Source organism: Rhinopithecus bieti, unplaced genomic scaffold, assembly GCF_001698545.2.
Source record: "Rhinopithecus bieti isolate Rb0 unplaced genomic scaffold, ASM169854v2 scaffold_39951, whole genome shotgun sequence".
Taxonomy (NCBI): domain Eukaryota; kingdom Metazoa; phylum Chordata; class Mammalia; order Primates; family Cercopithecidae; genus Rhinopithecus; species Rhinopithecus bieti.
Window position 1 is genome coordinate 13996 of NW_016816406.1, and position 22123 is coordinate 36118.

General features: G+C 39.3%; 1 protein-coding gene and 1 pseudogene across 4 annotated transcripts; one reads left to right on the top strand and one right to left on the bottom strand.

The window, feature by feature from the left end:
• Window positions 1-441: 441 nt before the first annotated feature.
• Window positions 442-13523, top strand: CLEC7A (C-type lectin domain containing 7A). 4 transcript variants are annotated; one of them, XM_017854848.1, is made up of 6 exons: window positions 448-726; window positions 2815-2913; window positions 4301-4438; window positions 5561-5712; window positions 7331-7449; window positions 12030-12550. In XM_017854848.1, exons 1-6 carry the CDS (start codon window positions 594-596, stop codon window positions 12160-12162), a joined length of 774 nt encoding a protein of 257 aa, XP_017710337.1. In that variant the 5' UTR covers window positions 448-593; the 3' UTR covers window positions 12163-12550. The 4 variants fall into 4 exon arrangements, with proteins under 4 accessions (XP_017710338.1, XP_017710340.1, XP_017710337.1 ...); XM_017854849.1 differs by lacking the exon at window positions 4301-4438 and having other exon boundaries at window positions 442-726; XM_017854850.1 differs by lacking the exon at window positions 7331-7449 and having other exon boundaries at window positions 12030-12444.
• A 4172-nt stretch (window positions 13524-17695) lies between these two features.
• On the bottom strand, window positions 17696-19815 carry LOC108517037 (heterogeneous nuclear ribonucleoprotein A/B pseudogene; annotated as a pseudogene).
• Window positions 19816-22123: the final 2308 nt, after the last annotated feature.

Below are 22123 nucleotides of genomic sequence, written 5' to 3' on the forward strand. Positions count from 1 at the left end.
CTGTCTCTCTGTCTGTTGTTACAACAATGCACCTCCTCATGCCATCCCTCATTTACCTATCTATATATTTCCTCTATTAGGCAATGTGTTTCTTCTTAGGTATCATTTTTCCTTGTATTCTAAGCTCCCACCAATTGAAAAGGTGGGCATTCAGTACCTGTTTCTGTAATTTAAAAACTACATGAATACATACATGAACAAAGTTACAACAAAGTTATGGTAAACTTAGAGCACCAAAACTGTAATAGTTTGCATAGGCTAAATTAATTAATGTCAGATTCAGTTGTGAGAGTAATGAAGGCAGCATAAGACATTAATTTATGCATTTTTTCTTATATTTGGTCTGAAACAAAGACTTATCTGCTATGCTACCTTTTAGTTTTCCTGAGTCAGCAGTCTCAGAAACAGGATCTAAAGGTACAAATGGAAAATTACCACAGCATAGTTTCATTTCCTGCTCTTGAATATCTGGCTGAACTACTTAAGCTTAATTTGTTAAACCCCAGTAAGTACCTATCTCACATGATTTGACTCAGAGATCCTCTTTCCTCCACAGGCAGTCATCTCAGGAGCAGAAAGAAGAGAGCTCCCAAATGCTGTCTATTCAGGGGCTCCCAAGAGCAATGGAATATCATCCTGATTTAGAAAATTTGGATGAAGATGGATATACTCAATTACACTTCGACTCTCGAAGCAATACCAGGATAGCTGTTGTTTCAGAGAAAGGTATATATATATATTTTTTCTAATGTATGCCTTTAGCTCTCCCATTTGAAAAGATCCAAGGGGAGGCCGGGCACAGTGCCTCACGCCTATAATCCCAGCACTTTGGGAGGCCGAGGCGGGTGGATTGACTGAGATCAGGAGTTTGAGGCCAGCTTGGCTAACGTGGTGAAACCCCGTCTCTACTAAAACTACAAAAATTAGCCTGGCGTGGTGGCACACGCCTGCGGTCCCAGCTACTTGGGAGGTTGCGGCGGGAGAATCATGTGGACTTGGGAGGTGGAGGTTGCAGTGAGCCGAGATCATGCCACTGCACTCCAGCCTGGGTGACAGAGCAAGACTCCATCTCTGAAAAAAATAAAAACAAACAAACAAATAAACAAACAACAAAACAAAACAAAAAGATATAAGGGGAGAAAATTTGAGAGGCTTGTGATGTGTACATTTTTATGGATATACTTTTAAAGGGCTTCAGATGTCACTGAAGATAATTTGAATGCACCCTAAACTTTTTTTCATGAAAATTATTCAGTGACCAATTATTAGCATTTAAATTATGTCTGATGGCAGAAAATACAATTTCTATTTTATATCGATATAGACATTTCATCAGTGAAGAATTGGTAATAAGTGGGATAATACACAAAGATAAAGGATTTCTGTATGAGTGACTTGTTGCTTGTTTGATAGAAAGGCTAGATTATGGAATGGAGGCCAGGAAACTTAAAGAAGTATATATATGAACAACATGGTTTTTTGTGGTAAGAGATTAAGTTGTTTTTAAACAAAAAACAATTATTGGTATACCAGTGAAGGAAAATATATTAATATATGGTGGATAAAAACATCCCATCGGCAGAACATGAGTCTTAAACAAAAAGTAAACGAAATGAAATAGAAAGAGAGGCTTTGGAGGACCTCTGTATTCACAGAATGGGCGATTTAGCCTACTCTATGTGACACTTCTATGAAATGTCCTGACAGTTTAGTCTCAGTGAAAAGCAGAAATACATTCTGGTTATGGCAATGTTAATACAAAATTAGTTCTCTATTTTCTTTGAGAGAGAGAGAGAGACCATTTGTAGGTTTTGACACCAGAGTTTGCTTTCTTCTGCTTTCTGATTATTCACATTGCACAAATATTTTCCTCTCAGTACTGATGTAACTCTTTTCTTGGGCAACCTATTGAGGAAGGGTGGAAAAAGTGGGTGAGGCAAGAGGTAGGGAGACACGTGCATATTTATGCATATGTATAGGCAAACGGTATCCTGTAACAACACACCTATAATATGCTAGCAGTCTCTAAACAAGGTGCTTTTATGCGTGTGAGCTCATTTAATTCCCACAATAATCCTTTGAGACATTATTACCCCAGTTTCACAAAGAGGAATAAAAAACAGCAAAGGGAGTAATTTGCCCTGGGTCATGCAATAAACATATGAAAAGGGAAAATTACCCTTAGTAATCATTGCTCTCTTCCCAACATTAAGCTATTTCCTCTGAGAATCAGTGGGATTTCAGGGATCCTACTAATGTCATGACCTGTAGATATCAATGTGGAGCTGAAATGAGGAGCATACAGATATCAAGGCAATGTGCTGAAATTATAATTGAAGAAGAGGTATTCTCACCAGGGGAGAAAAACACAGCGAATCCTTGATGACTAGGTAACCTAGGCAGTGATTAATAATTCACTTTAAAATTTGCCAGTATTTTTTGTTATTGTTGTTTTGTGTTTTGTTTTGTTTTTTTAACAGGGTATCGCTCTGTTGCCCGTGCTGCTCTGGAATTCCTGGGCTCAAGCAATCCTCCTGCCACAGCCTCCAGAGTAGTTGGGACTACAGGAGCTCACCGCCATGCCCAGCTAGTTAAATTTTTTCTTTCTTTTTTTTTTTTTTTTTTTTTTGTTAGGGACAGGGTCTCCCTGTGAGCTTCTGGCCTCAAGCAATCCTCCTACCTCTGTCTCCCTTCTGGGATTACAGGTGTGAGCCACTGTGCAAGGCCAGATTTTTGATGAACTGTAGAATTGAAGTGCCCCACCGTCCGTCATTCTCTTTCTTTATTCCATTTCTGTCCCCTCTGGCTCCTCAGGATCTTGTGCTGCATCTCCTCCTTGGCGCCTCATTGCTGTGATTTTGGGAATCCTATGCCTGGTGATACTGGTGATAGCTGTGGTTCTGGGTACCATGGGTGAGTATTTGGTGGAGAAGATCAACAACAACAACAACAACAGACAATTTAGTAAGCAATTATTATGTGCCAGGCACTCTTTTAAGGGCTTGACATGCATAATCTACTTTAATTTGTATGTAATCTGGTTTTGTCTGTATTGGGTTGGAGCTGTTAATGCCCATTTCACTTATAAAGAGTGTGAGAGACTGAGAGGTTATTTTACCTTTCCAGGGTTATAAACTAGTTAGTGGTGGGACCATGATTAGAAATGTAGGCGATCTAGGCCGGGCGCGGTGGCTCAAGCCTGTAATCCCAGCACTTTGGGAGGCCGAGACGGGCGGATCACGAGGTCAGGAGATTGAGACCATCCTGGCTAACCCGGTGAAACCCCGTCTCTACTAAAAAATAAAAAAAAAAAAAACTAGCCGGGCGAGGGGGCGGGCGCCTGTAGTCCCAGCTACTCGGGAGGCTGAGGCAGGAGAATGGCGTAAACCCGGGAGGCGGAGCTTGCAGTGAGCTGAGATCCGGCCACTGCACTCCAGCCTGGGCGACAGAGAGAGACTCCGTCTAAAAAAAAAGAAAAAAAAAAAAAAAAAGAAATTTAGGCGATCTGTCTAAAAAACTCATACTCTTAACTACATTGCTCTCCTACCTCCCTTGCATGGCTGGTTTCAAAGCTATAGAATTCAAAGGATAATAAATTAATGGAAGGAAACACATGGAGCTGAAGAAGAAAGTCCAGTATGGTGCTGTCTTCCTAATGAAATAAATTCACTAAATGGACATTAAGCTGTTTTTATGAGTCACATTATTTAGGGAACTTATTTCTGATCTTTAATATAAACACCTTTGAATAGACCAGAAATTTCCTGAGGCACTTGGTCTTAAGTCGATATTTTGTAACGGATGAATTTTTTTTTTTTAGATTTTATATCACATGCAATCTGTTGTTAAGCACCTTCATAGAGTCTTCATGACATTTCTTAACTAGTCAGATGCACTTAGTCAAGTGCATTCTATGTTATAGGTACTGGGCAGTTTCTTAAGGATCTCTCATTTTTAAGTAATAGAAGAAAGGTGAAAGATGTTGCTATTTCAAATCTGCCATGGGTCCAGTTGACTCTATGACATTTGCCTCTTGCTGCCTCCCTCATTCTATTTCTTCTTCTCTACATTCTTTTTTCTTTCTTTTTTTTTAACTATACCTCCTTTATGAAAGTTTATTTCTTTTCATGTATTCTATCAATCAATCATCTTTACCTCTCCACATAAATGTATCATCTATTTATCATTAATCAGTAATGTATTCTTTTATTCCAATAACATATGGGTTTCGGGATTTTCATTTTCAAACATAGAAGAATGACTTTTTTTCTGTCACTATTATTGTTGTTGGTATATGAAGCTATTTGGAGACCCAATTCAGGAAGCAACTCATTGGAGAATGGCTACTTTCCATCAAGAAATAAAGAGAACCACAGTCAACCCACACAATCAACTTTAGAAGAGAGTGTGACTCCTACCAAAGCTGTCAAAACCACAGGCAAGGGCATAATTAAAGGATGGAATCTTGATTCAAGAGGGTTAATTGTTGGTGCTGAGGCCTGGGGCAGGGGTGTAAGGAAAATATGCTTAGATTCAATGATTGTACATTTAAGGCAAGCACACATATTAGTATTACCTTAGTGTAATATATCCCTGTCATATATACAATAAGGTGAAATTGTAAGTACTGTATGCACTTGGCTGAACAGTTCTAAATTGGACTTTATTAATTTTTAAAATCAGTAACCAATTTATCACTGGCTATATGCTTAGATCTACAGGAGATCATATAATTTGATACAAATAAAAGAAAAGTGTTCTCTCCCCTTACGGAATTGACATTTTTAATGCGATACAGTTAGAATAGAAAATATGACATTAGAAAGGAAGCATGACAGGGAGAAAGGAAAGAAGGGAAAATGTTGCCAAGAATAAAGAAGCTATATTAAAAATATACAAAAGAGGTAGACCTAATACACATGTTCCTGAAAACTCATCAAATTTTTTTAATCATACACTTTCATTTACTTAATTACAATTCTATATACACTTGACCTTTACTTCTATTTGCATCATAATTGACTATGACTTAATGTTTTCACTTTAGTTTTTCATCTCTGGACCCATACCTCCTCACTATTTTTGTTAAGTAGCTAATAACATATAAGAGAGATAGTGTGTAATATGAATGGCTGATCTATACTTTTTTCATTTGGAAAGTCACATTCTGAAGTAGATCTTACATCATAAAATCAGTTAAGTAGCAATATGAAATTGCTGTGTACCTCAATGATTGATTGTGAGTGGAATTATTTTAAGGAGTTATTAAGGAGAAAGGTAGTTTTGAGCTAAATTAGAAGGAATAGAAGACAAATCAAGAAAAAAAGGATGGTTGGCTGCCTAAAATACTATTTATAGCTAATTCATTTTTAAATTCTAAGTGAATAGGAAGATTTGAATGTATTCTCATCTGTAAAATCATATCTTTTGAATTGAAAATGAAATATAATAATGGCAACTCATTGGTTATTTCATAAGTGTCCTTAAGATGAATGGTGTTCACACTAAAAGAGTGAATTGGTGTGCTATGAACCTCATGGTACTAATCTTTTATTTCCAGGGCTTCTTTCCAGCCCTTGTCCTCCTAATTGGATTATATATGAGAAGAGCTGTTACCTATTCAGCCTGTCACTAAATTCCTGGGATGGAAGTAAAAGACAATGCTCTCAAGTGGGCTCTAATCTCATAAAGATAGACAGCTCAAAGGAATTGGTAAGTGTAAACTTCTGTTGCAATTATCTGTGGTCTGTATCCAGAAGGAAAATAGAGGGAGATTCCAGGTAATGACAATTTTTCCTAAAATGAAGTCTTTTTTTTTTTTTTTTTTTTGAGGCAGAATCTCACTCTGTTGCCCAAGCTGGAGTGCCATGAAGCCTCGACATCCCAGGCTCAAGTGATCCTCCCACCTCAGCCTCCTGAGTAGTTAGGACTAGAGGGGACACCACCATGCTCATCTAATTTTTTTTTTTTTTTGTATTTTTCATAGAGATGGAGTTTCTCCATATTGTCTAGGCTCGTGTCAAACTCCTGGGCACAAGCAATCTGCCCATCTTGATCTCCCAAAGTGTTGGGATTACAGGTGAAAGCCACCACACTCGGCCAAAAGTCATTTTTAATATCTCTATAATTATACTCATAGCATGCCTCAAGCACATACAGTGCATAATATATACTTTTATTTTATTTTAACTTCTTTTATTTATTTATTTTAACTAATTAAAAAAAAAAAAACTGTGTTTCACCTTAAAACAAATCCTTTCAAACACACTCCATGTATGCATGACTGCAATAATCAGGCCATTATCCATTTTTGTGCGTTTGTATTTCAATAGTTAAATTTGGTGGAGTAAAGTAGAAAATTATCCTCCTTGTCATCATAATTATCAAGAAAATGGCAACAATGATAATATATGTTTAGAAATTATTTACTCTTTGCAAGATACTGGGAAAGGCAAAGAGGGTTAAAAAATAACCCTGCTATCACAGGACACATATAATCTTTTAAGTAAAAAGAAAGGAACTCAGCAGCTATTAAAAGTTAAATATTTGGCATTGGCAATAAATGCTATAGGAGTTTAAAGAGATCCCCGTGTTGCTAAGAAGTTTTCAGAAAAAGTGGCACTTGAATGAAGGGTAGAGCTTAGATGAGGTACGAGAAGGGGTTTATAGGAAACACTCTACATTATAAATCTAAACCAGTCTATAATTTCTACATCTACTTTCACTATTCTCATTTTGTTTTTGTTTCTGTAATGTCTTACCCAGTAGTAATAATTTATGTTAAAGTTAATGGAACTACATGTATGGCAAAGAAAGAGTATTGGGTTACAAGTCTATCTGACTTTTAGGCCAGCCTATAATTGAAAATAAATTGTTATAGATTTGTAAACAATTCAGATATCTTCGCTGAATCTCAGATTACTTATTCATAAAATATGCAGTTGGACTAAACTGTTTTTAAGTTGTTACCTAACTCTGAGAAGTATTTCTTAACAAAAGTAGCATCAATTTATTTCTTCAATTGGAGAAGACAGTGGCTAATCATCCATGAAAACTGCCTAGGGGGCCTGTCATCTGGGATTTTGTCAGATAGCTTGAATGGAGGCAGTACCATCTTCACATTATAAATCTATTCTTTTGGAAAATTAAATGATAATTACTTTAAATAAATAAGATAGGCCTTATGAGACATTCAATGACAGGTTGATGTCAGGTTAGGCTTGCATTCTTTACCAAAGTGATTCGATCAGTTGCCTTTTTCTCAGTGTCCATGATAATGGTGTCTCTCTCTCTCTCTCTTTGTTATATATTTGTATATGTTTTGTTACAGGGATTTATAGTAAAACAAGTGTCTTCCCAACCTGATAATTCATTTTGGATAGGCCTTTCTCGGCCCCAGACTGAGGTACCATGGCTCTGGGAGGATGGATCAACATTCTCTTCTAACCTGTAAGTGTTTGGAGAGACAATGCTTCATCCTCTTTCTCAGAGAGGTTTCCACCTCATCTATGAAAACCTCTGTCAAGCAGCTAAGAACCTGATTTGCTGACCATATATGAGAAAGAGAGAAAGAAAGATATAGAAAAAGAGAAAGAGTGAGCTACGACAAAAGGAGAACGATGAGGAGAACCTTAGAGTGAAAAGGAGCGAGGCCATCTAGCAGCATCAACATAGCTGTTCTTCTGGTTTTCTTACCAGGGAGGCATCCAACATGTGTGAAGTTGTCCAGGCAAGGAGCAGTCACTGTCAGTCAGTGTAACCCCCTGGTTAAGAACATGGGTTTTTGAAGCCAGACCTCAGTTTGGGTTAATGATTACCCTACTCACTGATTGTGTGACATTGGGGATAAGTCACTTTTCCTCTATGAGTTTCATTTTCCATAAACAAGAATAGAAAGTTACTCTTGGCCGGGTGCGGTGGCTCACACCTGTAATCCCAGCACTTTGGGAGGCCCAGGTGGGCGGATCACTTGAGGTCAGGAGTTTGAGACCAGCCTGACCAACATGGTGAAACCCCATCTCCACTAAAAAATGAGCCGGGTGTGGTGGCATTTGCCAGAAATCCCAGCTACTCGGGAGGCTGAGGCAGGAGAAGTGCTTGAACCTGGGAGATGGAGGTTGCAGTGAGCTGAGATTGTACCATTGCACTCCAGACTGGATGACAGAGTGAGACTCCAGTAAGACTCCAACTCAAAAAAAAAAAAAAGAAAGAAAGAAAGAAAGAGTACTTTCCTCTTAGAATTGTGAGATGGGTATAAAAGTAAAATAATTTAGCACAGTGTCTTGTACATAGTTAATGAGCGATATTATTAAGTTAAAAAGCAACCACATTTTTGCATTTTGCATTTTAAAAAGATATTTTAAACGTATTTCACATTTGCACGATTATACATTATTCCTTACTATGTGTTGGTCTTTGTCACTGCAGTTGTCCTTCATTTGCTTTTTAATATCTGCAGAATATGAAGTATGTCCCTTTTAAGTTCTTATTAGCGTGTGTATGTGTGTGCACACCTGTGTGTGTTTTTTCATCTTAGTAGGAGTATGGTTCGATTTAGTTTTTCAAAGAAAGTAACTTTTAACTTTGTTGACTCTGCCTCTTTTTATTATTTCTTTCATTAACTTTGATTCTAGTCGGTATTACTTCCTTTCATCTAATTTATTTTTTATTTTATTTTATTTTATTTTATTTTTTTGAGACGGAGTCTTGCTCTATTGCCCAGGCTGGAGTGCAGTGGCGATCTCAGCTCACTGCCAGCTCTGCCTCCTGGATTCACGCCATTCTCCTGCCTCAGCCTCCCAAGTAGCTGGGACTACAGGCTCCCACCACCACGCCTGGCTAATTTTTTGTAATTTTAGTAGAGACGGGGTTTCACTGTGTTAGCCAGGATGGTCTCGATCTCCTGACCTAATTTATTTGTTTTAAATTTGCTATTCCATTTCAAACTTCTTGTATTGGGTGCTTGACTCATGAATTTAAGCCTTCCTTTATCTCAAGTATGTAGATTTAAAGGCTATAATTTTAATGTATTTTCATTGTCATTCAGTTCAAAATACTTCCTGATTTCCACTGTGAGTTGCTCTTTGACCCAGGAGTTATTTAGAAATGTATTTCTTAATTTACAAACATACGTGTTTCTAGTTATCTCTTTGTTTTAGGTTTCAGGCTTAGTTCCACTGTGATCAGAGAACATGCTCCACGTGCTTGTAGTTCTCTGATTTTTACGTGCTTCTTCCTCTTTCCGTATGAAAAGAATTGTGTTGAAATCTTCCGCTGTGATTCTACTTATAGTTCTGTAAACATTTGAATCGATGTGTTGAAGCTGTGTTATCAGGCACGTAAAGATGTAGAATTGTTACTTTTTTTCCCTTTCTTTCCTCCTTTTTGGACTTATTTAACGCTTTTTTTTATTCTTTTTTTTTTCTTTTCATTTGTAATGCACTCTTTCATGTCTTTTACATCTCTTTTACTAATCTTTTAGTAGTTTTCCTAGGAATTACACATGTATACTTCACTCATCAAAGACTAATATCAACTGACATTTTTATGTTCTTCCTGACCAATATAAAAATCATAGAGCATTCCTTTACTCTGTTGACTCCCTCTTCAATTTATATGGTATTATATTAATGTATTTATTTTTATTTTATCTCCCAGGCTGGAGTGCAGTGGCGCAATCTTGGCTCACTGCAACCTCTGCCTCCTGGGTTCAAGCGATTCTCCCACCTCAGCCTTCAGAGTAGCTGGGACTAAAGTTACGCCTCACCAGCTAGGTGTGGTGGCCTGCGCCTGTTATCCCAGCTACTCGGAGGTTGAGGCGCCAGAATTTCTTCAACCGGGGACCACTGTACTCCAGCCTGGGTGACTGAGCCAGACTCAGTCTAAAACAAACAAACAAAAATAGACCTTGGGCCGGGCACAGTGATTCACGCCTATAATCCCAGCACTCTGGGAGGCCGAGGCGGGCGGATCACTTGAGGTCAGGAGTTTGATACCAGCTTGACCAAGATGGTGACACCACATCTCTACAAAAAAAAAAAACAAAAAACAAAACACAAAAATTAGAAATGGTGGTGCACAGCAGATTTATGCAGTTAGTATTCATTTCAGTTTGCCCACATATTTGATTTTACTTGTTTATTTCTTTCTTCCTTTCCAACTGCACATTTCAGGTATTTTTTCTTAAGGCTGATATTTCCAATAAGTATAGGATTAGAGGTTGGTTGTTTTTTCTCTCAGCCACTCAAATATATTATTCCACTGTTTTCTGTTTTTTATTGTTGTTTTTGAGAGGTCATCTGTTTGAAGGTAACACATGTTACTGAAAAATTCTCAACCATACTTGCTTCATATTTTGCTTTGACCCATCTTTTTTCCCTTCTCCTGGAATCTCAGTTACATTCATTACAGACCCGTTGACACCATCCTATATGTTTCTTTTGCTTTTTCCTGTGTTTTCATTCTTTTTTAGCTTTTTGCTCCAATCTATGTAATTACCTTTCATATATCTTCCAGTTCATCTATTTTTTCTCATCTGTGGCTAATCTACTGTTAAAAGCCTCTATTAAGTTTTTTATTTTGTTTGGTGACATTTTCAGTTTTATAATTTTAGTTCGGTTCTTTCTCAAATCTATTATTTCAACACTTATACTTCTATTTTTTCTTCCAGTATTCTTAGTATTATCTTAACTTTCAGAATACACTAACCATAGTTGTTTTAGCTTGTGTCTAATAATTCCAATTTCCTATATGTATCTGTTTCTGTTTCTTTTCCTATTTTTGTTTTGTGTTGATTAGTTTTCTTTTATGTCAGATTGCTTTTTATAGGGTTGTTAACATTGTATCTTAAAATCTTTGCAGAATTAATTTGAAGTGTTTTTTCATTTGCCTCTGTTCTCACCACCGGGTCTGTTCACCCAATAGTGTGAACAGTACAAACCGCTGAGTATAATCACTTAACTGTTTTACTTCTACTAGGCTATGTACAGTGAATTTATTAACAATCAGCCAAATGTATTTTCTACTTTTTTATAACACTTGTTTGTCTTGAATTTTCTTTTGCTATTTTAAATGTATGGCTAGAGGACTCTTTCTGTAATCACAAGCAGGCCCAAGTTAACATTTTGATGTGTTTATGTTACTACTCTTTGATTTTCTGGGTGGCATTTATTTAATCTAGCTGTGTCTATGCCCCCAAAATACTTAGAGATCAAGGAAAATTTTTTAAGGAATAATGCTGGTCAGAGTTCTCCCTGAGGTCTGAATCTAAGTAGTTAATCTTAGCCTTAGTCATCTCTAAAGCAAAGTTTTCTCAATCTTCCAACCTCAGGGTCAAGAAGGAGAGATAGATACCCAGGACGAAGAGTGCCAAGTCATAGCTTTTGCACTGAGGTTCAGTGATGCTCTTTGAGCTTGACTAGTTAACACTGCTGCTTCAGGAGACTGAAGACCAAATTGAACAGGACCATACTTCCATTTACCAGTGTTCATTTCCATAACTGTCAAGCATTGTATTGTAATGTAATTCTCCTTCCAGGATACATTAAAATATGCAGAGTTGTTTGTGCTGCCTTTAAATGGCCTGGGCATCTCTGATTCTTTTTTCAGTTCTAGATCCCTTTCAGCATTAATGCTTCTGCTTGGTCTATTCATTAAGTATACCCAGTAATAATTTCATTAAACTGTTGTTTGATTTGATAAAGAAACATTTAAGTAATAGGCTGAAAGATATATAAAGAACTTTTTATAGAATATTAAATAATTTTCCTTCTTTGTCAGGAACATTTTTTAAGTTTATGCAGCTAGTAGTATTTCTTGAAAAAAATTAAGTTATTTTTCTGCCTTAATAATGGAGACTATTCAATTAACCACTTGAGATTCACAACGATTTAGATTTAAGCCTCCTTTTCCAATAATAGAAACACTTCAGAAATCTTTTCACCGATATCCTTACTAATTTATTTGAGCGCCATGTAGACAGTATTCCTTAACATTTGTTCTAATTACCTCACTGTATTCTATTTTAACAGATTTCAGATCAGAACCACAGCTACCCAAGAAAACCCATCTCCAAATTGTGTATGGATTCATGTGTCAGTCATTTATGACCAACTGTGTAGTGTGCCTTCATATAGTATTTGTGAGAAGAAGTTTTCAATGTAAGGGGAAGGGTGGAGGAGGAGAGAGAAATATGTGAGCTAGTAAGGAGGACAGAAAACAGAACAGAGAAGAGTAACAGCTGAGGTCAAAATAAATGCAGAAAATGTTTAGAGAGCTTGGCAAACTGTAATCTTAACCAAGAAATTGAAGGGAGAGGCTGTGATTTCTGTATTTGTTGACCTACAGGTAGGCCAGTGTTATTGTTTTCCTTACTAAATTCCTAGACATGGAATCAGGGCAGCTAAACTTGAATTTTTTTTTTTTTTTTTTTTTTTTTTGAGATAGGCTCTCACTTTGTCACCCAGGCTGGAGAGCGGTGGCACAATCTCGGCTCACTGCAGCCATCTCTTGCCTCAGCCCCCCAAGTAGCTAGGACTGCAGGTGCATGCCACCATGCCAGGCTAATTTTTGGTGTGTTTTTGTAGAGACTGGATTTTGCTATGTTGACCAAGCTGGTCTTGAACTCCTCAGCTCAAGTGATCTGCCCACCTTGGCCTTCCAAAGTGCTGGGATTACAGACATGAGCCACCACACCTGGCAGCAAGCTTGAATTTTCATTCTGCCATTGACTTGGCATTTACCTGGGGTAAACTATAAGCAAGTCTTAATTTCTGGCTCCATCAGAGTTGTTTTTGTGCTCAACAATGCCATTGATGCACATGGTGTGTTGCCATGATTTGACCCTCAACTTCTAGCAGTATATCAGATATGAACTGAGGGTGAAATACATTTCTGAGTAACGAAATGAAATGGGAAAAAATCTTCACCACAATCAGAGCAATTTTATTATTTTCATCGATCTGATCATAATTACGATTATCATCTTTAAAAAGCAGGAACTCCTACTTTTTCTTTATCAATTAAATAACCCAGAGAGTACATCTGCCGTGTCTCTAATAGAATCTTGTATAATATGTAGTTGTAGGGAAACTGCTCTCATAGGAAAGTTTTCTGCTTTTTAAATACAAAAATACATAGAAATACATAAAATCTGATGATGAATATAAAAAAGTAACCAATCTCATTGGAACAAGTATTAACATTTTGGAATATGAAACATGTTTTATTAGTTTTGTGATATACTGTTTTATAATTTTGACTTTTTAAATTAATTACTGTAAAATGGTATTATTGGAATGAAACTATATATTTTCTCATGTGCTGATTTGTCTTTTTTTTTCATACTTTCCCACTGGTGCTATTTTTATTTCCAATGGATATTTCTATATTACTGGTGAGGCATTTACAGTCCTCTAATGTTGATTAACATGTGAAAAGAAATTGTACCAATGTCACTAAATTATTCACTTTAAAATGGCTGTTTTTATGTTATGTGCATTTCATTTCAATAAAAAAAACTCTTATCAAAAAACCCCTGGCCTCTAAATTATGTGCCTGTGTGTCACAATCCCTATCACAATTTGCCCTCTCCCCAGAAATGATGATGAATTTGGTATGGGTGGAGTGGATATTTACAGTAGATATTTTGATATTAAAGCGTTAATTCGGGATCTTAAAATTTAAAAAAAAAAAACCTAAGAAAAGGTAAAGATTTTTGTGAGGTTTACTATTGTTGTTTAATATGCAGATTTGTGTTTTCATTATTTAAAAAAATGTAGAAAGGGAAGAGATAGACAGATGCAGCAAACTACCATGGCACATGTATACCTATGTAACAAAACTGCACATTCTGCACATGTATTCCAGAACTTAAAGTACAATTAAAAATAAATACATAGGCCGGGCGCGGTGGCTCAAGCCTGTAATCCCAGCACTTTGGGAGGCCGAGACGGGTGGATCACGAGGTCAGGAGATGGAGACCACCCTGGCTAACACGGTGAAACCCCGTCTCTACTAAAAAATAAAAAAAAAAAAAACTAACCAGGCGAGGTGGCGGGCGCCTGTAGTCCCAGCTACTCGGGAGGCTGAGGCAGGAGAATGGCGTAAACCCGGGAGGCGGAGCTTGCAGTGAGCTGAGATCCGGCCACTGCACTCCAGCCTGGGCGACAGAGCGAGACTCCGTCTCAAAAAAAAAAAAATAAATAAATAAATAAATACATAAATACATAAATAAATAAATGATGTAATGTATAATCAAAATAAAAGAAAAGGAAGAGATAGATCAGGCTGAGAACATGAGTATGGTTAACTGTTTTAAGTAGTTAAGGCTTAGGATGGAGTTTGGAAGAAATACCTAGTATTTTAATTTTGGTTTTGTTTTGATTCATTCCTCCCGGGTCCTCAGGATATAGTGGATGAGTCAAGAAATTATGGTAATCAAGGTAAGTAACTGGATGCTGAAGATCCAGCTGTACTAATCTAGGACAGGACAGGCCAGGAAACCTAACCCATGACGTGGGTTATCATGAAAATGAGGGTGTAAAGTAAGATTGCTCTAGGTTGTGCAAGACATAGAGTACCCGACGTGTTGAGACACATTTATATCACAGCTTATATGGAAATATATGTGAATAAACAGAAAACATACACACTTTTCCAAGAGACAGAAAAGGTGAAATAGCTGCTAGCTGAATCTCAGCTTAAAAGTTAAATTCAAGATGAGTAATGATCACACCAGAAGACATGCTGAGGGGCCACCATGTTCACATGTCTGGATTACAGCAATAATTTTTGAAGTAGTCCCTGAGCCTTCACCCTTGTCCTCTACAGTCTATTTTCAAACAAATCAGAGTGAGGCCATTAAATTTAAATAAAATCATGTCGGTTCTCTACTGAAAATTCTCATCAACTTCTCATGTATCTCAGAGTAAAATAAAAGCAACCCAAAAATGAAATACCTTTGTAATTCTGGTCCTCTTAACTTTGAGCTAATCTCCTACTTCCTTTATCTTTACTCATTGCACTCAGGACGCTGGTTTCTCTGTTGTTTCTCAACCATGTCAGGCGTGCTTCCACCTCAAGGTACTGGTGATTCTTATCTCCTTTACCTGAATGATTCTTACCTGACAAAGCTGCAGGACCTGGTCTCTCACCTCTTTCCCATCTCTGCACAAACATGAGCTTCTTAGTGATGCTTACTCAGATAACTCTAAAGTTACCAACCCTTTCTCCCTACATTCTTCATCTCCCTTACCTCTGTTTATTTACCATAGCATTTATTATAGTCTAATATACTGTACTATTTACTTATTAAGTGCAAAATTGCAGTTTTGTCATTGAAAGTAATGGCAAAAACCGCAATTACTTTTACACCAGACTAATACTTATTATCTTTCTTATATATCATATGTTTTTCTCCGTAGAATATAGTCTCTAAAAGGACTGACAGCTTTGCTGTACATGGATGTATTCAAGAGTCTGAGAATAGTACTTGCCATATAGTCGATAGTCAAAATATTCTTATTTTTGAAAAAAAAAAACTTTTAAGGAAAAGTAGTATAAATGTTAACGTTGGTTGATTATCAAAAATTATTAGTAATATACTTGAATAACCGAAGCTTGGGAAATAGTTCTAATTGCTATTTTATGAGAATCATAATTACAGGCACCTCCTAAGTGCCTTTCTTTCTGATCCCAGCTGTTGTAATTTTTAACCCTCTATCTCTGTTTTATTTACATATGGGCTTTACATAACTTCATCTTCACAATTTTGACTACCTTCTCTTTTATATGGCTCTCTGATATCCAACCCAATGCAAACAAACAAATAATTTTTGATTTCCTACTTCTTACAAGGCACTGTGCAACAGGAAGATATTTTATTTTATTTATTTATTTTATTTCAATAGCTTTTGGGGTACAAGAAGTTTTTGCTTACATGGATGAATTATATAGTTGTGAATTCTGTTTGTAATGCACCTGTCAGTCACCTGAGTAGTGTACATTGTACCCAATATGTTGTTTTTTAATCCCTCCTTTTCACCTCCTGCTTCTGAGTCATTATATCACTCTGTATGGATTTGCCTACTCATAGCTTAGCTTCCACTTGTAAGTCAGAACATACAGTTTTCGGTTTTCCACTCCTGACTTACTTAGAAGAGTGGCCTCCAGCTCTAACCAAGGTACTGCAAAAGACATTATTTCATTACTTTTTATGGGCGAGTGGTATTCCATGGTGTATATATACCACATTTTCTTTATCCAATCATTGGTTAATGGGCACTTAGATTGGTCCCATATCTTTGCAGTTGTGAATTCTGTTACTATAATCATACATGTGCAAGTGTCTTCTTCATATACAACGACTTATTTTGGGGTAGATACCCAGTAGTAGGATTGCTGGATTGAATGATATATCTACTTTTAGTTCTTTAAGGAATCTTCATACTGTTTTCCATGGAGGTTGTACTAATTTGCATTCCCACCAGCAGTGAATAAGCATCTGCTTTTCACCATATCCATGCCAACATCTATCTTTTTTTTTTTTGACTTTTTAATAACAGCCATTATTGTAGGAGTAAGATGGTATCTCACTGTGGTTTTAATTTGCACTTCCCTGATAATTAGTAATGTTGAGCATTGTTTCATGTTTGTATATCTTCTTTTGAGAAATGTCTATGTATGTCCCTTGCTTACTTTTTGATGGGATTTTTTTTTTCTTGCTGATTTGTTTGAGATCCTAGTAGATTCTGGATATTAGTCCTTTGTTGGATGCATAGTTTGCAAATATTTTGTCTCATTCTGTGGGTTGTCTACTTCGATTATTTATTTTGCTGTGCAGAAGCTTTTTAGTTTCATGAGGTCCCATTTATTTATTTTCATTTTTGTTGCATTTGCTTTTGGAGTATTAGTTATAAATTCTTTGCATAGGCTAATGTCCAGAAAAGTTTTCTAATGTAATCTTCTGTGATTTTATGGTTTCAGTTCTTAGATTTAAGTCTTTGATCCATCTAGAGTTGATTTTTGTATAAGGCGAGAGATTGGGATCCAGTTTCATTCTTCTACGTGTGGCTTGCCAGTCTTTTCAGCACCATTTATTAAATAGGTTTATGTTTTTGCATGCTTCAACAAAGGTCAGTTAGATGTTAAGTATTTGGCTTTCTTTTTTATGGCGGGGGGTTAACCTTTTATTTTAAATGCTTGGATAGCTTCAATACCCAGGTTGTGGCAAAATCAGGACACGTGTAAAATATGTTACATTAGATTCCCCAAAGGTACTAAAAAGTACAGTAAAATTAACCCTTCCATTACAGGAAATGTATGACACAAATAATATAAAATGAAAAGGTGACACCGGTTTCCTGAGATACAATTTACTCTTTACAACCAGGGCCCACAGGTCCAGGCTGCAGCGTGCGGCAACAGGAAGCAAAGACTGCCATTTTGCTCTGGACCACCTGGTACTAAACATCAGCCGGTAATGCCCCTCTGGCCTCTCAGACACCACACGCTGCCTAAATAACTACAGCTCTGGAAATAGTAAACAAGAGAGTGATTTCCGTGGCGGAAATTTTAAATAAGATGCACATGGGACAAGCCATAGAAAGTTTGTCAAGTTAAATTTGGTACATAATTGTGTTCACTCCATATCCAAACACAGCATGTGTGTGATTGGCTGGGCTCTCCTGCTGCTGCCTCAGTATGGCTTGTAGGTATTCTGAGGGCCACCATGTCGCTGCCTCTTGCTGTAGTTTGTACTACCCTGACCTCCACCTCCACCACCACCACCACCATCTCCGCTGCCTCGTTTCCTCGGTTGTGGTTTCCACAGCCCCCAGAGCCATACGCTTCTGCCAGTAAATTTCTTTGGGCTGGGCCACCTTGATCTTACACTTGCTTCCACTGATAGTATGGAACTTTTTCTCCAGAACCTTCTTCACAGGTTTTTTTTTTTTTTTTTTTTTTAAAGGTAATAAACACAAAACCTTGTCTTTTGTTCAACTTTGGATCCATTGGAGTTTCAATGGCTTCAATCTCCCCAAACTCGCCAAAGTACTCCCTGATCTTTTCCTCAGTGGCTTCAGGATTAAGACCCTCCATGAAGTCATGTTCCCGGAATTGGTGGGTTCTTGGTATCACTGACTTCAAGAATGAAGCCGCAGACCCTCGTGGTGAGTGTTACAGTTCTCAAAGATGGTGTGTCTGGAGTTTCTTCCTTCTGGTTGGTCCGTGGTCTTGCTGATTTCAGGAGTGAAGCTGCAGACCTTCCCGGTGAGTGTTACATCTCTTAAAGGCGGCACGTCTGGAGTTGTTCATTCCTTCCGGAGGGTTCGTGGTCTCGCTGGCCTCAGAAGTGAAACTGCAGACCTTAGCCCTGAGCGTTACAGTTCGGAAAGGTGGCGCGTCGGCAGTTGTTCATTCCTTCAGATGTGCAGATGTGTCTGGAGTTGTTTGTTCCTGCAGGTGGGTTCATAGTCTCGTGGGCTTCAGGAGTGAAGCTGCAGACCTTCGCGGTGAGTGTTACAGCTCATAAAGGCGGCGCGTCTGGAGTTGTTTGTTCTTCCTGGTGGGATCACGATCTCGCTGGCCTCAGAAGTGAAGCTGCAGACCTTGGCAGTGAGGGCTACAGTTCATAAAGGTGGCACGTCCGGAGTTGTTTGTTTCTTCAGGTGTTTAAATGTGTCTGGAGTTGTTTGTTCCTGCCGGTGGGGTTCCTAGTCTCACTGGCTTCAGGAGTGAAGCTGCAGACCTTTTGCAGTGAGGGTTACAGTTCATAAAGTTGGCGCGTGGGAAATTGTTTGTCTCTCCTGGTGGGTTCGGGGTCTGGGTGGCTTCAGGAGTGCAGCTGCAGACCTTCACAGGGAGTGTTACAGCTCATAAAGGCTGCAGACCCAAAGGGTGAGCAGCAGCAAGATTTATTCGGAAGAGCAAAAGATCTAACACCCAACTCTGTGGAACGACACGCTACCGGGCTGCAGCTGCTGCTGAGGGTGCCCTGCTTTTATTCCCTTATCTGGCCCCAGCCACATCCTGCTGATTGGTTCATTTTACAGAGGGCTGATTGGACTGTTTTACAGAGAGCTGATTGGTCTGTTTTGACAGGGTGCTGATTGGTGCATTTACAATCCTTTAGCTAGACACAGAGTGCTGATTGGTGTGTTTACAATCCTTTAGCTGGACACAAAAGTTCTTCAAGTCCCCACTTGATTACCTAGACATAGAGCACCCATTGGTGCATTTACAAACCTTTAGCTAGACAGAAAAGTTCTCCAAGTCCCCACCCTCCCAGAAGCCGAGCCGGCTTCCCTTCTCACTGGCAGTCGCCATGGGACTCTGCAGGCATCCTGCCAGGACACTCTCGCAGCCCAGAGGGATCTCGCCCCTGATCAAGCCCAGCAGGCGCCTGCCTGCCTCCCCGAATGCTGGGCAGCAGAGCCCAAGCCCACCAGAGAACCCGCGCCAGCCTGCGACTGCCGCGCCCAGCCCGGGTTCCCGCCCGCGCCTCTCACTCCACACCTCCTGCTGAGCAGAGGGATCTGGCTCCTGCCTTGGCCAGCCCCCGAGGGGCCCCCACAGTGCAGCGCAGGCTGAAGGGCTCCTCAAGCGCGGCCAGAGCAGACGCCAAGGCCGAGGAGGTGCCGAGAGCGAGCGAGGGCTGCTGGCACGTTGTCACCTCTCATTCATAGCCATGGCCTTTTTAGGGTCAATGACACGGCCATCCAGCCTGTACTCCTGGTCTAGGACCTTCTGCACATTGGTTGCATCTTTGAACAGGATAAACCCAAACCCTCTTGCCTATCCAGTGTTGGGATCCATTTTTTTGTGTGCAGTCAATGACCTCTCCAAATTTAGTAAAATAGTCTTTTAAATCTTTTTTGCTGGTATCCCAGCTCAGGCCACCAACGAGTATTTTTCCTGCGTCCTCCTCGTTTTTGCTGGCGTTGATCTGTTCGTCCTCAGCGATATTTTTTTTTTTTTTTTTTCTTGAGACAGAGTCTTGCTCTGTCGCCAAGGCTGGAGTGCAGTGGCAAGAGCTCGGCTCACTGCAAGCTCCGCCTCCCGGGTTCACGCAATTCTCCTGCCTCAGCCTCCCGAGTAGCTGGGACTACAGGCCCCGGTCCTCCGCGATTTTAATTTTGATTCACGCTCGAGGGCGCTGCGGTCGCTGCGACACCTGGCTTCGGGGCGGGCCTCGAGTTTCTCGGTGGCTGCGTGTCTCCAAGGGACATGATAGGCGAGTCGTGGCGGCTACTCGCCCACTTGTCCCCACCTCCGGGGAAAGCGCTTGGGCTCTGCCGGTTTGCTCCAGCTCGCACTGCTGAGGTCTGCCTCGTCAATGAGCCGTTCAACTGCAACTGAGCCGCTTCACTGCAACACCTCCTTCCCCCACCCCCCTGCCGCCTCCGCAAAACCCACCGGACCCACAAAACCAGCTCCGCCGGCGCCTTGCTGCCTGCCTCTTTTGTTTTCTGTTTTTGTTTTCTGAGGTGGGGTCTCGCTGTGTTGCCCAGGCTGGAGTGCAGTGACACTTAATCTCAGCTCACTGCTGCCTCCGCCTCCCAGGTTCAGGCGATTCTCCTGCCTCAGCCTCCCAAGTAGCTGGGATTACCGGTGTTGGCCACCACATGCAGCTAATTTTTGTATTCTTAGTAGAGAAGGGGTTTCGCCATCTTGGCTCTGCTGGTCTGGAACTCCTGGTTTCAAGTGATCCGCCCGCCTGGGCCTCCCAAAGTGTTGGGATTACAAGTGTGAGGCACCTTGCCTGGACATTAGGCTTTACTTCTGAGTTCTCTTTTTTCTATTCCATTGGTTCATGTGTCTACTTTTATACCAGTACCATGCTGTTTTGGTAACTATAGACTTAGAGTAAAATTTGAAGTCTAATTATGTGATGCCTCCAGATTTGTTCTTCGTGCTTAGGATTGCGTTGGCTATCCAAGCTCTTTTTTGGTTCCATATGAATTTTAGGATTGTTTTTTCTAGTTCTGTGAAAACATGATGATGGTATTTTGATGGAAATTGCATTGAATCTTGGATGACTTTGGGCAGTATGGTCATTTTCACAATATTGTTTATTCCAATCCATGAGCATTGGATGTGTTTCCATTTATTTGTGTCATCTGTGATTTATTTCAGCAGTGTTTTGTAGTTCTCCTTGTGGAGCTCTTTCACCTCCTTGGTTAAGTATATTCCTAGGTATTTATTTTTGCAGTGGTTGTAAAAGGGTTGAGTTATTGATTTGACTGTCACCTTGGTTGTTATTAGTGTATAGCAGTGCTACTGAATCGTGTACATTGATTTTGTAATCTAAGAGTACTGAATTTGTTTATCAAGTCTAGGAGTCTTTCAGAGGGGTCTTCAGAGTTTTCTAGGTGTACAGTCATATTGGTGGCAAACAGTGATAGTTTGACGTCCTTATTATCAATTTGGAGGCCTTTTATTTCTTTCTCATGCCTGATTGCTCTGGCTAGGACTTCTAGTACCGTGTTGAATAGAAATAATGAAAGTGGGTATCCTTGTCTTGTTATAGTTCTCAAGAGGAATGCTTTCAGCTTTTCCCCTTCGATATGATGTTGGCTGTGGCTTTGTCCTATGTGGCTTTTATTATTTTGAGGTTAAGTCTTTTCTATGCTTAGTTTGTTGAGGGTTTTTATCATAAAGGAATGCAGAATTTTATTGAATGCTTTTTCTGCATCTATTGAGATGATTGTACGGTTTTGTTTTAATTCTAATTATGTGACGTTTCACATTTATTGACTTGCTTATGTTAAACCATCCCTACATCCCTGGGATGAAACACACTTGATCATGATGTATTATCTTTTTATATATTTCTTTTTTTTTTTTTTTTTCTTTTTGAGACAGAGTCTCATTCTGTCACCCAGACTGGAGTGCAGTGACATGATCTCAGCTCACCACAACCTCCACCTCCCGGGTTCAAGCGATTCTCCTGCCTCAGCCTCCCGAGTAGCTGGGACGACAGGCACATGCCACCACACCTGGCTAATTACTGTATTTTTAGTAGAGATGGGGTTTTGCCATGTAGGCTAGGCTGGTCTCCAACTCCTGACCTCAAGTGATTCGCCTGCCTCGGCCTCCCAAAGTGCTGGGATTACAGGCATGA